This window comes from Pelophylax lessonae (genome assembly GCF_965119305.1).
Source record: "Pelophylax lessonae genome assembly, chromosome: 2".
NCBI lineage: Eukaryota > Metazoa > Chordata > Amphibia > Anura > Ranidae > Pelophylax > Pelophylax lessonae.
In genome coordinates, this window is record NC_138769.1 from 49049359 (window position 1) to 49065238 (window position 15880).

General features: G+C 43.5%; 1 protein-coding gene across 1 annotated transcript in view; it reads right to left on the bottom strand.

Moving 5' to 3' along the window:
- Positions 1-15880, bottom strand: part of DSCAM (DS cell adhesion molecule) — a 779527-nt gene that overhangs the window by 32845 nt on the left and 730802 nt on the right. The window contains exons 31-32 of the mRNA XM_082245233.1: positions 11919-12116; positions 4801-5103 (exon numbers count right to left, since the gene is read on the bottom strand). Coding sequence (XP_082101359.1) covers positions 4801-5103; positions 11919-12116 — 501 coding nt within the window. The remainder of the gene's footprint in view (positions 1-4800; positions 5104-11918; positions 12117-15880) is intronic.

Sequence of the window (15880 nt, forward strand, 5' to 3'; positions counted from 1 at the left end):
CATCATGAAGATTTTTTTGAACAGCAGAATACTTTGCCATGGCACAGTCAGCAGCACAATGTTAATGTGACCATGCTCTTCACACGATTGAGCTATGTATATCATACTTTTAGAAATAAAGTTAAATTACATGCCACTCTTTTTTTCCTTTACAACTTTTTTTGGGGAATTTTTAATGCATTTAAAATGTGCTCTATTGTTTTGCGCTGGTTGTTGTTTCCAAGGATACCTTAAGTCAAAAATTGGAAAAAAAAGGACATTTTTTTTTTTATGATTTCTCCATTAGCACAAAACAACAAATACTAAGGGACCCCTTATGTGTATGAACAATCATACTTCAGCATTCCGTATTTATAAAAAGCACAGTGTGGGACAGCATGCAGAAATCAAGCCTACACAACTGAACAGACCTACTGATCAGAAGAACTATTTTAAAGCAGAACTCCAAGCAATAAGTCCCAATTCAGAGTAGAAAAAAATAGGACGCAGTAGGGAAGGAAAATAGTAGTGGGTGGAGGTGATGAGAATGAGTTACTTCTAAACACTGACTGGGGTAGTGAGATGGTTAGAAAGATCATTTTTCGAGAGCTGAATTTAAAGAGAAAAACTCACCAGTGGATCAGTGATATTCTGACCCACCACTGGTAGGAACACATGTAGGCAAGTCCAAATTCAGGTGTCGCTCAACTACAATGGTATTGCAGATGGGTAAGGAACGTCTATGGTTTCCTCGGTCACAGGGAGGCAGCTATCTGATAGGATGCAGATGCCCCATGTGACTTTGGTGGCCATCTTGGGTCAGTTAGAGTCTATTTAAGACCCCGTCTCCTGGGCTTGGCACGCATTTTTGCGAGTGGCTAGAGTAGTGGGAGATCCTCTCTCTGTCAGGGACAGTGCTTATCATCAGGGAGATATTTGGGAGGAGTAGGGAACGTGGAGTGACACGCCATCCTTCCTGGAAGCCTCCTCATTTGGGTACGGACCAGGCAGGCCGCATTCTGCTTCTTGAGATAAATGCTGTTGACACCTCTGAGTCTTTAATCTACTGTCTCATTGTTGTTACAACTTGTGAGTGCTCCCAGTTGGGTTGCCTTTCTGCCGGGTCTGTTCTATATTGCTGGACTTCTGTTACAATATATTCCTGTTACTGCACTTGGTTTCGGTGTGTTTTCGGCCAGCCGCATTGTGCTGCACCTACCCACATACGGCTGCATGCATTTTTATTATTATTTACTTTTATTCTCTCCCTGTTAGGGAAAAAATGTCAGACTATAGGGACATTTTATCTGATACTTCATGCTCAGCTCTGAAATTGGACATAGAACTGCCATATAAGAATCTAAAAAACTCAAAGTCATGCCTTGGAGCTTACCCAGAATTGAGGACTCTCTTTTCATATGACAGTGCTGGGTGCCTAAGCAGCCAATCACCAAGCACTAGTACTTTTACATGGGAGGAAGGGGAGCTTTAATCCTTGAATCCTTGTAAATGACAAAGATTTTCCTTCTGTTGCTTCTGATGGCTGGATAGAGCAGCGGGGGGGGGGGTAAAGAGGAAATTTGCTGTAGATAGAGCCACCGTTCAAGAGAAATATTGGTGAGGGGACGCATTAGACACTTTTGCTACCATGGTGCTATGTGCTGGGTGTCCAGCGCACCCCCGTGCATTTGAGGAGGGGTGGGCTCCCTCCAGGCTCACCTGCCCTCTGCCTATCTTTTATAATGCATGTGCTTCCACTGTGGAGCCTCTCAAAATTTAGAGTTAGGACTACAGAAACTAATGGGATGCCTTGATGGGGCTCTGTAGTTTACGCATGGATTTGCAAATGTGTGCAAACAAAATCCCTGTTTTTAACGCATCCTGTTAGACAGGAAAATTTGGTTGGTTGCAAGCTGGTGGGTAAGATGAGCTTGGAATTTCTTTGGTTTTATTTCACATGCATCGCCCTTCCATGTGCTTCTTGCTGCAAAGGCCAGTTATAGGTGGGGCAGTGGCCATTTGTTTGCACCATTAAAGAGAACCTGTAGCTTTGTACTGCATGGGCAAAACAAATGTTCCCTTTAAAGCCACAATGTGCAGTGAAAGCAGAGTAAGCAAGACTGAAGGACAGGCTGGAGCTCAGCTTTAAGGTCTTGTGGTAGCATTGATGATAAACGATATTAGTCAAAGTCTTGCTAGTGAACACCAGGAAGAATCTGCAGACATTAAAGGGAAAAATCATAATATAATTTAAGCAAACACAGTCACTTATTGACTGATTGAGTGTCTTGACCTTACTTGCTACACAAATTAATTCCGGGACTCAGGCACTTGAGCGTTCCCCTTTTTTGTTTGTTCCAGGTTCAATCACCCGTTGTCCGAAGACACAGCAAATGTAAGGCGTCTGCCAAGCACAATTAAAATTACAATACCATGAAATTAAAAAGTAGACATTTATTTTTATTTTTTTTTTTTAAACCAGCTGAATAAATGAAAAGACTACGGTGAAAAAGTTTTATGACTTGAAGTTAAATATGCTGCTTGTCAAAATATTTGACGGTTGGGTGGTTTTCTGATAACAAAGTGGAGGTATTGTTTTGTTCCCTAAACATTCTCATTATGAAAATCTTCAGGTATAAAAATAAGCCCAGGCGTTTGAAAGTCTAATATCGGCAGGAAAATCATACTTTAGCATACTGAAAGAGGCTATCAGACTACAGAATGTGACTGACTCATACATTATATATAAAGTAGGGTTTCAGCTTTTGATTGAGCACAGTGGGATTTCCATGTAGTCACCGGAAAAGGAAATAAAACTGAAGTTTCCTTAATGGCAAAACAGACAGCAATGAAAGCCTGAAAGTGGCAGAAATATATGTATTTTGTAAAGGAAAGCAGGAGAGCCCCCCAAGTATGGCCAGAATAGCGAAGATCTCTGCCTTTTGGTTATCATCAAGTGTAGTACCGGTTCTTATCAATGTTCAGTAGTGGTGCTCCATCAGCATTCTAGCCTTTTGGCTGGGATGGCTGGCTATGTAGAATTTCTGATGGCATGATGGGGGTCCTGAGGGACCTTCCTTATGGGAAGGATGCCGAATTGAGTGCCCAATGGGTAAGGTGGGGGACAGTAGTACCTCTCTATAATGGAGGGACCCAATGAGTCCAGTGCCTCCTGATTTCAGCAGTGTTATCATGGCTGGCCAGGAGTTGGGAAGGCAGAAAGCCTGCAGTGTTAAGCTCCCTTTGGAGTCGTGACCCAGGGATGCTCCTTGTATCACTATGCGATTGGGACCCCACTGTCAGAATGGACACACAGCCACTAAACCATTGTTTTTTTATGCACACTGCCCTATGGGCTAGGCCTTTTGACCAAGAATGGATACTTTGTTCACTCACTAAGGATTGCAGTTTATGGGTCTTTGGGCCTGCTCTGAAGTCCAGGGGAAATGTGTGGCCCTTAGGTTCCTTCCACTCCCGACAGGGTGGTCTCTCTTCAGGAGAGCCTCTTAAGGTGGTTAGCTTCGGCTGATCATAAGAAGAGAGATCTGCTAGACCTTTTAGCTAGGTGGACCAGGCTACCTTGCCTCTGTCAAGATCCTTGTGCCCCAGGGAGTCAGGGAGGTCCTTCTTCTTCAGGACTGGACCATTTTATGCACCCTGTGCACTTTTTTGCATGTCTTCACATGCATGTTTTTGGTTAACATTGTGTTTAGTTTTTGTGCATTGCACCCTGGGGTTGATAAAGAAAAAATGGGTAAAATAGTAAAGCTTGGAATTAAATTTGGGTACTTGCTGGATATACCCTTTACCTGTTATTAGTGAGGAAACACATTATTATCATCATTAACAGGGAGGCATTTTTGTCCATCAAAGAATTAAGTGCCTAGTTCCTGAGCAACCAATCACGGAGTCTGAGGCACTGACATGAGTGACTGTGTCAATGTTTATGCAAATTATGACTTTAAGAAAGTCAGTAGTTGCACTGGAACGTTATATGCTCCAGTAGTCAATATGGGGGGAGAAGACTCTGCTTCAACCCCCCCCCCCTTCCCCAATGTAATAGGGGCCCCTGATGTAAATGTAAGGGAACACTGCTAGGGACCTTTATGTAAGGGATACTCTGATAGGGAATCTGAAGTAAGGGGGACTATAATGTAAGGGGAACTCTAAAGAGAATCCTGCTGTAAGGGGGACTCTGATGGTGACCCTGAGGTAAGGAGGACACTGATGGCGACCCTGATGTAAGGAGAACTCTGATGGCAACCCTGATGTAAGGAGGACTTTGATGGGGACCCTGATGTAAGTAGAACTCTGATGGGGACCCTGATGTAAGGAGGACTCTGATGGGAAATGTAAAGAGTACTCTGATTTGGACCCTGATGTAAGGAGGACTCTGATGGGAACCCTGGTGTAAGGAGGATTCTGAAGGAGATCCTGATGTAAGAAGGGAACCCCTGCTGTAAATAAATGTCAATGCAAAACCTGAATTAACATTAGATGGTCAATAATCAATACTAGCTGCATTCCTGGGCACTGCTTTTGGTTGGCTATTTAAATCTACAGCCTGGAGACACACAAGAAAGGGAGTTTAAAAAACCATTTGATTTGTTGCTACATGGGTTGGAATAATGTTGTTTGCACAGGTGCATTATTTTGCGCATTTGTACATGCCCCATCACTCTCTTCCCTTCTGCCCCCCCCCCCCCCCCCGGTCATTTCAAACACTGCTGCCATTTCAAAGCCAAATGGTTGAGCTGTATCCTAAGACAAAAGATAACTGCGCAGGTTCTGATACAATAAAGTTGGCTGCCATACTCTTACCTGGCCGATGTGCCTTTGGGGCTGCCATGTTTTGCACCTTTCCTCCATCCAGGGGTTTAGGGGGCGATGCAGTAAACCTACATATCCCTGACTCTGAGGGTGTGCTAGATGTCAGACTGTCCGTGTACTCATTAGTCCCTGCTGTGAGCTGTTCTGATGATGTGTCTGATATGAAGCACTCTGTGATGGTGAACTTGGCGTGTCTCAGCTGCTCCTCCATCTTGGCATGCTCGTACGCCCTTGCTAGCTCTTCATAGGTAGATGAGGCACTTTCCGTGGAGACCATGCTGCTCCTTGCTCTGTCTGCAAAATGCAAAACACACTTTTATTAAAACTTGCATCAACAATAACAAATGGCAGTTAGGATAGTCAAAGACTAAGACCCCTTTCACACAGGCTGATCCTGTTTTCAAGGACTCTGCTTCTCAGCAGGGATCGCTCCGTTCATCCCTGCTGAGCAGACAGAGGACAGGTCCATCTCCACTCACATAGGGAGGGAGATTCAAATGACCAGCCTGAATACTTAACAAGGCCTGACCAATTCTTAAGAAGAGTGCCCAGACGGTGGCTGGGGAGGTGATAAATAACCATGGAGAGATTGTTCTCTCTCTCAAGGAGGGTTCCAAACCTTATGGGGGGGGGGGGGAAGCCTGCTGCTCATCTAAGGTAGCCTGTTGACTATGTAGCTGTTCTTGAGGCCTCAGCGGTGTGAGGGCAGGTTGTGGGACTTCATCATAAGGGATCAGGTCTGGAGAAGTATTGTCTTCCTCACTGGACTGTGTCTGGGGGAAGCTGGAAGGTGTGCAACTGTTCTGGGGACTCGTGAGTAATGACCCTGAACAGATTACTGGTGACTGTGTGAGTTTGGGATATAAGTGCCACAGTTAGCTTGGATTGAGATGGCTCTCATTGGGGTTATTTACTAAAAATGGAGAATGCAATGTATATAAACCAGTCAGCTTCCAGGTTTTATTGTCAAAGCTTAAATGAACAGGCTAAAGTTAGACGCTGATTGGCTACCAGGCACAGCTGCACCAGGTTTTGAGTGCACTGGTTTTAGAAAATCTCCCCATAGGGTCTTAGAATACTAGCCATTCCATGTCAGCACAATCTTGGAGTGTGAGCCTATAGAAGTATGTCCTCCTGTTTACTGTGCAGCATTTTGGCATTTCCCAAGCCCTAACCCCTCTCCTGCTTAAAGTTCTGCAAGCAATACATTCATAAAGACATCCCCTAGACCAGCGTTTTTAATTAGGGTACCTTGAGGTTTCTTCAGGTTGCCTTGGCAAAATGCCTAACAATTGATCAAAAATTGTATACAAGCCAGCAGGTGGATCAAGCCTGTCTTTTAGTTACACAAAGCCACGGGTTTTCATTATGCACCACTAAGACTTTCTAGATACTGGCATCCTAACAACCAATGATGTCATCACCAGTTGATAAAGAGGATGCCTGTTGCCTCCACAGCACCCTTGTTTGACCCTCCGCTGCCCCTCTCCTTCAGCACTAGGGTGACGTTAGCTGACTGATGGAGAGAAATTGAGGGAGAAGAGAAACATAGGAATTCTAGTCAGTACCAGTGTGCAAAAGAGTGTTTGCTTTGCAAGAATAAATCACCTCTAACGTTGGGTGTCCTATGTATGAATGTTGCTGCATTATGTAAAACCATTAGAATAGTTTTTTACATTTTAAAATAGGGGGCCTTGAGACTGTCTATAATTTTAAAGGGTGCCTTAACTGAAAAAAGGTTGAGAAACATTGCTCTAGACTGAGTTATTGGAGCCGGAGTGTATGGACTGGTGCTTGTGGTGGTGGCCAGCCTCTGTACTGTTATGGAAGAACCAGCAACTACTAGCGCTACCATTAAAAGTTCACTCAAAGTGGAAGTTCAGTCTAACACTAATACATACATATTCGCCAGCACACCAAGCATCTTGCACAGCAGTCCGAAGAAACGTTTTATTGCAAAAGGATCACATCAGGATGGGTGCTGAAATGTTGCACCTATCCTGATGTGATCCTTTTGCAATAAAAAGTTTCTTCGGATTGCTATGCAAGATCCTTGGTGTGCTGGCGAATGTGTATGTATCTGTGATAGATCCAGTGTCCAGCTGGTGATCGCTGCAGCAACCACAATTGATGTGCCTATATCCAGGAAGGTGTGCGATGGGAATATAAACTATTCTATCTAACACTAAATCTTCTCTCAGCCACATTCTAAGCCTAATTTGTGTGTATGAGCATGCAGGAGAAGCACCTGACAACGGAAGCATCATAGTAAGTTTCTGGGTGACGTCACTTCCCAGCCATTTCTCAGCCATTGTCGGCTTTATCTCTACACAGCAGCTGTGACTGGAGGTGAGTATAGCATTTTTTTTCTTTACAGGGTTAGATAGATTAGTCTTAGAATGTGGCTGAGAGTAGGTTTAACGTTAATCTCTTGCTGACCGTATAACAATGGCGGCTGGTGCATTGGGGGCGTAGGGGCACCGCCCCCCCCATGCGTCCGGCCCCTAATCTACATGCAGGGCGCTGGACGCATGGACTTCAATGGGGCTTTATTTTTGCAATGTGATTAGAGCCAGAGGCTTTAATAGGCTAAAAAAAAGGGTGGGCTCGGGGCATGGAGGAGACGCAGAAGACGGGGAAGAAGCCGCCGCCATTGCTGTCGCCATCCAGGCAGGGTGAGTGAGCCGGGGGGGGGGGGGTCCTGTCCTGCTGTGCACCCTTTATTTCAGTACAACTGGAGGTTAGAACGCAGTGGGAGAGTTTGGTTCATACTAAATCTCATTTACAGGGCATGTGTGGAAGAGAAGAGGTTTAAGAGCAATATGACCTAATGATAAGAGAAACTTTGGGCCATCCTCTGTCAGCAATAGGACCTCATTATGGGCATGTTTCAGAGGCAGTTCTTAAATTGTGTCTGAAATTGCGCACGGGGGGGGGGGGGGTTTGTTGGCTTTGCTGCCGCACCCCCCTCCCCCCCAAATTTTTATTCACCAGCCACCACTGCCATATACTGTATATATACAGAGGCAAGGCAGGTCTCCTGCGCAGGATCACATACATAGTATGTGTTCCTGCACTTCTGGGTCTGGGGCATACACAGTGCTGGACACAGCGGCAGAAAGTAAAAAATATTGTTTTTAATTTCATAATTGTTGGCGTTTTTTTGTTTATAGACCAAAAAATAAAAAGCCGCAGTGGTGATCAAATACCACCAAAAGAAAGCTCTAACTGTAGGAATAAAGGGACATACATTTTATTCTGGTACAGCGTCGCACGACCGCGCAATTCCCAGTTCAATTACCGCAGTGCCATATCGCAAACAATGGCCTGGTCATGAAGGGGGGGGCAGGGGTAAACTTTCCGGAGTTGAAGTGATTGTGTGAATTTCCACTTTAACAATCAGCCTGCACTAGATGTAATCAATCCTGGTTTATTATGCTCCATGCATAAAGCAGCATTTTCATACCGATATTCATAAAACATGGGATAGTCGTATAGTACCAATCATTTTTTCCATTTCATCAGACACTCGGAGTACAAAATCCAGAATAAAATGATGCATATTGTGTGTCTGAGAGCAGTCTGCGGACAAAGCAATCCAGACAATAAATATAATCTTGTATCTCCGAGTATTACAGTTTCTAATCTAGTTTTGTGGGGCGGGATGATAAATTAAGTTACCATAGGAACAGCAATAAAAATCAGAGATTTACTTTCTGGGAGAATAAAAGAGCAAACTTTTTTATCTGCTCCCAGAAATGCACTTTTCTGCGGCTCTAGATTATACTCGTTACTCCTGTGTTCTGTTTAGCATGAGCATAAGAAGGAGATATAGAACGACTGCAAGCACATGGGTCAGCAAGAGGTCAGAATAATGTATTAAAAATAGGGAACAGCAAAGCACCATTCTTCACGAATCTGTCCATTTAATTTAGTCGTCGTGAAATCTTGTAGTGTCTATTTTAATAAAGAAAGGAAGAAAGAAATGAAGCACATGATCGAACAGACCATGCGCCTCCATCCCTATTGAAATTGAATAGGAGAAGGTTGGGACTTTGAATGAGACGTATGACACAGATGATAAAATTAATACGCAGTACCACATTTATTGTTACATGGAAATACACGTGAAAAACAGAACATATTACAAAATATGAAAGGCTAACAATATAAGCTGATATGTGGTCCCCAAGTGCAGGTTTTATAGAAACCAACATTGCACAATTCCATATAATAGTGAGATATGTGAAACGCTTACTAATATGATAACTGCATCAAGCAGGCTCATGGACCAATTTTCCACTTCCTCAGGAGCAGGCGTATGATGCGTATAATACAGCTCAGCTTTCGAAAATGTGGCGTTGGAAGTTGGAAATGGCCATCCCGTGAACGTGAACTGAAAATAGTATCCATCCCGTGAACTGAGGGAGCTTAAACCGGGCGATCAGGGCACACACACGTCGTGTTACAGGCATCCCCTTGGGCAGTGTCTGCCACTGGCGTCCACCGTCCGATGAGAGATACCTCTCCTTCCAGCACGTTGCATGACACTGGGAGTGCATTATGGGGGCTTGTTGGAATTTCTTACGCTGTTGCCAATACCATTGTCTACCAAAAATTTCAAACCCATCTTCTCATGGGTGTGTTGTGTGTGTGCCCTGATCGCCCAGTTTACGCTCCCTCAGCTTCTGGGATGGATACTATTTGGCCATATCCAACTTCCAACCCCACATTTTCAAAATCTGAGCTGTATCATACTCATCAGACACCTGCTCCTGAGGAAGTGGAAAATTGGTCCACAAAACGCGTTGTGCCTGTTTCATGTAGTTATCATACTAGTAAGCGTTTCACATATCTAACTATTCTTTGGAATTGTGCAATGTTGGTTTCTATAAAACCTGTACTTGGGGACCACATATCAGCTCATATTTTTAGCCTTTCATATTTTGCAATATATTATGTTTTTCACATGTATTTCCATGTAACAATAAACGTAGTACTGCGTATTAATTTTACCAGCTGTGTCATACGTCTCATTCAAAGTCCCAACCTTCTCCTATTCAATGTCTATTTTAATAAGAAACTATGCACCCTTCCTTGTTGCTAGGGTGTTACTAAGATACCGTCAGTGATTTACAGATAACCCCAACCATGACAGAAGCGAGCTCATTCTCCAATACAAACACCCTCACATGTGCTTTTGCTCCTCCATCACAGAAGCTCTGAGCTCAGCAATGCTGAGATGGAGAAGATAGTGAACCAAGCATGTGCAGGGTTTTGAGAGCTTGCTCCCGTGATGGTGTGGGTAAGCAGTAACAGCTTGAAGGGTCTTAGCAACACCCTAGCAACAAAGCAGGATGGAGGGATGGCATCTCGAAGTGTTTTTCAGCCAGGCTTCAGGAGGAATGTAGATGGCCTACACCTAGCGTTTTCCTCAGATCCTTCTGTGAACTACTTTTGTAGACTACGGGGTTGATTTACTACAACTGGAGCACTCAGAATATGATGCAGCTGTGCATGGTAGCCAATACACTTCTAGCTTCAGGTTCTTCATTTAAGTTTTGACAATAAAACCTGAAAGCTGATTGGTTTCTATGCAGAGCTGCACCAGATCTTGAACTCTCTAGTTTTCGTAAATCTCCTTCTATGTTATGAAGAAGTGGAAAGAAAAAGCAGGGTAATCTGTAGTCTCAGCCCACTTTCTGTCCTACTGTGACAATGCTACTCCTCCAGAGTCCATACACGCAGTAGTAGAGTAAGTGCTGTCACCCTAAGCCAAGAAGTGTGTTACTGGCAGGATCACTGGGTGGAAAAAAAAAAGCCTGAAAAAGATAACTAATGCAGCTACCACCTCTAAGGACTGGTAAACTGCACATTATTAAATTTTTCTTTTGGGGTTTAGATACATTTTCAAATAAGGAATCTCACATGTATTACAGACTCCCACAATACCCCCTCCAACCACAGCCTAACTTTCACTGCCATGACCACCAATGCAGGGAGGATGGAGTTCTTAAGATTCGCTGACAATGACCACCAATATGCAGAGTGGTGGGGTTATTGGCTGTCAGTATCAGCGACCACCAATATTGGGGGTTATTAGTACCGACACAAGAGTGGTTATTGCAGCCACTGACACCAAAGTTGGAGGATAATGTTGCGTCCAATGACACCAGTGCTAGGGGCTATCACTGTGTCTCCTTATACCAATGATGGGGGGTTATTATTGCATCCACTGACACCAAATGTGTGAGTTATTTCTGCATCCACTGACACCAATGCTGGGGGGGGGGGGGGGAGGAGTTATTATTGCAGCCACTGACACCAATGCCGGGAGTTATTATTGTCTCCACTGACACCAGTGTTGAGGGTTATTGTTGTTTCCACCGATAACAATGTTTGGGGTTATTATTGCACTCATTGAACCAATGTTGGGGATTATTATTGGGTCCACTGATACCAATAGTAGGAGTGGTTATTGCATCCACTGACATCAATTCTGGGGGGGTTATTATTGCAGACACTGACACCAATGCGGGGAGTTATTATTGTGTCCACTGACACCAGTGCTGGGGGTTAATATTGCCTCCCTAACACCAATATTGAGGGTTATTATTGCACTCACTGACATCAATGTTAGGTATTATTATTGCTTCCACTGACATCAATGATGAAGGGTTATTATTGCATATATGGACACCAATGTTGAGGGTTATAATTGCATTCACTGACCCCAATATTGGGGGTTATTATTGCATCCACTGACACCAATGTTGATCAGATGTTAATCAGAGCAGTATAAACATTCTGACAGTATTAGTGAGAGGAAGAGTGCCCCATCATTGGTATTTGTGGCAGGAATAACACCACACTGTGTTATATGCCATAACCAGATTGATATTTTTGCAGAAAATAACAATGTGGTAAATAACGATTGTTGTAGCTTAGTGTATTAAGCATACTATCTTACACTTGGGAAGACAGAACAGGCCAGGGCTAGAAGATGGGGATGGAGGATGACGTTCTAACATACCACATTCCCTTCACCACTCCTTGTAGGTGGGAACTCCCCTTCAAAATTATATCATAAAGGAATGTATCCAAGTTACCTGTGTCTTGTGATGGGCTGACACTGTAGCTGTCGCTTTCTTTGTCTACAGAGCCTGTGGCTCTGGGAGTGGGCAGTCTCCAATCTGTGGTCAGTGTGTGTGCAGATATGGTGGGATGCGGTCTGTTCAATGTCCACTGGCTGGCATATCTGTTCCGAGCTGCTGGGCCGGCCTTGGCGTTCTTTCTAGTGGTTGGATCTGTAAGAGGTCAAAAAAGGAAGGGTCATGAAAAAGATACACACTTGAAAAAGGAAAAAAGAGAGAGAAAGAAAAGAGAGAGAGAGAAGGGGAAAAAGAGAAAGAGAAGAGAGAGAGAAGAGAGCGAGAAAGAGAAAAAGAGAGAGAGAGCACTAGAGAGAGAGAAATAGAGAGAGAAAGTAAGAAAGAGAAAAAGAGAGGGAAAGAAGAAAGAAAGAGAAAAGAAAACAGAGAGAAAGAAAGACAGAAGTGAAGAGAGAAAGAAGGAAAGAGTAGGAAAGAAAGAGAAGGGAGCAAAGAGAGAGAAAGAGAAAAAAATGAAGGAGATAAGGAAAAAGAGAAGGACAGAAATGGAAGAAAAGAAAGTGAGATATAGAGAGAGAGAAGGAGAGAGAGAGAGAGAAGGAAAGAGAGAGAGAGAGAGAGAGAGAGAGAGAGAAGAAAAGAATACGATGAGGGGGGGGGGGGGTAAAGAGAGATCAAAGGAAAAAGATAGAGAGAGAAAGACAGAAGGAAAGAGAGAAAGAAGGAACAAGAGAAAGAGTAGGAAAAAAGAGAGAGAAGGAAAAAAAGATAAGGAAAAGAGAGAGAGAGAGAGAGAGAGCGAAAGAGAGAGAGAAAGAGAAAAAAGAAAAAGAGAAAGAAAAAGAGAAAGAAAGAGAAAGAAAGAGAGAAAGAGAGAAAGAGAGAAAGAGAAAGAAAGAAAGAAAGAAAGAAAGAAAGAAAGAGAGAGAGAGAGAGAGAGAGAGAAAGAGCGAAAGAGAGAAAGAAAGAGAAAGAAAAAGAGAAAGAAAGACAGAAAGACAGAAAGACAGAAAGACAGAAAGACAGAAAGAAAGAAAGAAAGAAAGAAAGAAAGAAAGAAAGAAGACAGAAGGGAAGAGAGGAAGAAGGAAAGAGTAGGAAAGAGAGAAAGAGAATGAAGCTGAGAGAGAGAGAAAGAGAAGGAAGGAGATAAGGAAAGAGAAAAAGAGAAGGAAGCTAAGAGAGAGAGAGAGACAGACAGAAAGAGAAAGATTGGGAAGGAGAGAGAGGAAGAGGGAGAAAGGGAGAAGGAAAGAGAGAGAAGTAAGAGGAGAGAGAGAAGGAAAGAGAGAGAGAGAGGGAAGAGAAGGGGGGAAGGGGCAGAGAGAGGACAGAGAGAGAGAGAAGAGAGAGAGAGAGAAGAGACAGCGGAGAGAAAGAGAGAAGGAAAGAGAAAGAGAGAAGGAAAGAGAGTGAGAGAAGAGAGAGAGGGGACAGAGAGAGAGAGAAGGAAAGAGAAAGAGAGAGGGAAAGAAAGAGAGAGAACTAGGGGAGAGAGAGAGAGAAAGAGAAGGAAGGAGATAACGAAAGAGAAAAAGAGAAGGAAGCTAAGAGAGAGAGAGACAGACAGAAAGAGAAAGATTGGGAAGGAGAGAGAGGTAGAGGGAGAAAGGGAGAAGGAAAGAGAGAGAAGTAAGAGGAGAGAGAGAAGGAAAGAGATAGAGAGGGAAGAGAAGGGGGGGAGAGAAGGGGCAGAGAGAGGACAGAGAGAGAGAGAAGAGACAGCGGAGAGAAAGAGAGAAGGAAAGAGAAAGAGAGAAGGAAAGAGAGAGAGAGAAGAGAGAGAGGGGACAGAGAGAGAGAGAAGGAAAGAGAAAGAGAGAGGGAGAATAAAAAAAGAGGGAAAGAAAAAGAAAGAATGAACAAGAGAGAGAAGGGAGAAAGAGAGAGAGAGGGGGAAGAAAAGAAAACAGAGAGAAAGAAAGACAGAAGGAAAGAGAGAAATAAGATGAGAACAAAAGGAAAGAGATAGAAAGAAAAGGAAGGAGATTGAGAAAGAGAGAAAAGGAAAGAGGGCAAAAGAGAAGGAAAGAAAGGGAATTAAAAGGAGATAGAGTAAGGAGAGAGAGAAAAGGGAAGAGAGAAAGGACAGAGAGAGAGAGAAGGAGAGAGAGAGAGAGAAGGAGAGAGAGAGGGGAAATAGAGAGAGGAGAGAGAGAGAAGAAAAGAGAGAGGGAAAGAGAAAGAGAGAGGGGAAGAGAGAAAGAAGGAAAAACAATAAGAGAAAGAAAAAGAAAGAATGAAAGAGAGTGAAAGAAGGAAAAGAGAGAGAGAGAGAGAGAAAGAAAAACAGAAAGAAAGAAAAGAGAAAGACTACATACTGGAGGAGGACAGACAGAGAAATATTGGATGGATGGAGCGATAAAAAGATATGCAGTTAGACATACAGACCAGCATACTGAAAATAGATAGATAGATAGATAGATAGATAGATAGATAGATAGATAGATAGATAGATAGATAGATAGATAGATAGATAGATAGATAGATAGATAGATAGATAGATAGATAGATAGATAGATAGATAGATAGATAGATAGATAGATAGATAGATAGATAGATAGATAGATAGATAGATAGATTTGAGACAAAGAGGCAAACAGAACAACAGATGAAAGATAGAGACGTGTGTGAGAGATATAAAATATAATGCACACACATAGTACACACCGTCAGATAATCGTGTGTTCGCCTGTATACTTTAAATTATCATTGATCGAACATAACACATCACAGCATGTGACAACCAAGATATGATCAGTGATTTATGTTGTCATTTATGTCTTGGAAGTGATGCTAAATAGATGTAAGCAGCACCATAAATAATCCAATGATAAATTAGGAGAGCAGAGTCCAGCAGACAGGTAGGCGCAGACTCTGATTGTCAGCTCTGATGGTTGTCTGCATTTCCTCGAAACAGTTGGGATGTCGGTGGCGCTCTCTGTGCTCTATTGTCCTGTGACTGCGCTCCATGAGAAATCCCTCTAATTCGGAGATGTCACATTTGCTGCAGAGAGGAACGGTATTTTTAGCCTGGCTAGACTGAGCTGTTTCTAGAGACAAATAAAGTGGCTTTAACCCCTGATATGCTGGCAGAAGGAAAAAAAAAACTATTATTCTGCAGTGTCTTCTCACACCCTGCTGTGTTATTTCTACAATTCTAAGCTGTATATATTGTTGGTTTGGAAAAAGCCAGAGGGGGCTGAAGCGCCTTCATTAAACATCCATCTAAGCTATGAATTTATGTAATTATATTTTGTGAATTTTAATATACCATTGAAATTCATTGATGGGTCCTGTTAATGTGAAAAAAATATTTGAATATGCGTCCATGTAGTTCTGAGATATAAACAGTCCTACCACACTGCATAGACAGGTTGATGAGCTGACTTTTCTGTATGGCACTTATGTAATACTGTCTGGTCACCTCCCCATCCTCAGCCTGTGATTGGACAGTGAAGGCATAACAGGACAGTGATGAGGTGTCTCTCTGCCCCCCTATTCTCTGTTCAACTCCCTGTCTTAGTTTAACAGATTGTATAGACCAGGAGTTCCCAAACTGTGGGTCTCGACCCACTGGTGGGTCGTGAGCTGCTTTTAAGTGGGTCGCGCTGAGCCAGATTTTACTGAGAGCGGGCCCGCTTAAATTGTGCTGTGCGAGCCCATGCAAATTACTGTCATTGTTTGGGACCTGAAGCAGAGCTGGCCCTTAAGCTGCAAACCGGGAGCCCCATCACCGCTACGCTGTTGATCAATCCACCAGTCCGTGCAGACAGTGACAGCCAGGCCGGCATTGGCGGTGCACTGTGCTACAAGGAGCAGGCGGGGCCTTGAGCTCCACTGATGCTCTGACTCCGCCCCTTGACGTGCATGCTGTGTTCTGTACGGGAGGCAGGCGGACTGCACAGTGGAGCCGTTATCAGAATGCATCAGATCGGAGCTGAGCTGGCCAGGACCAG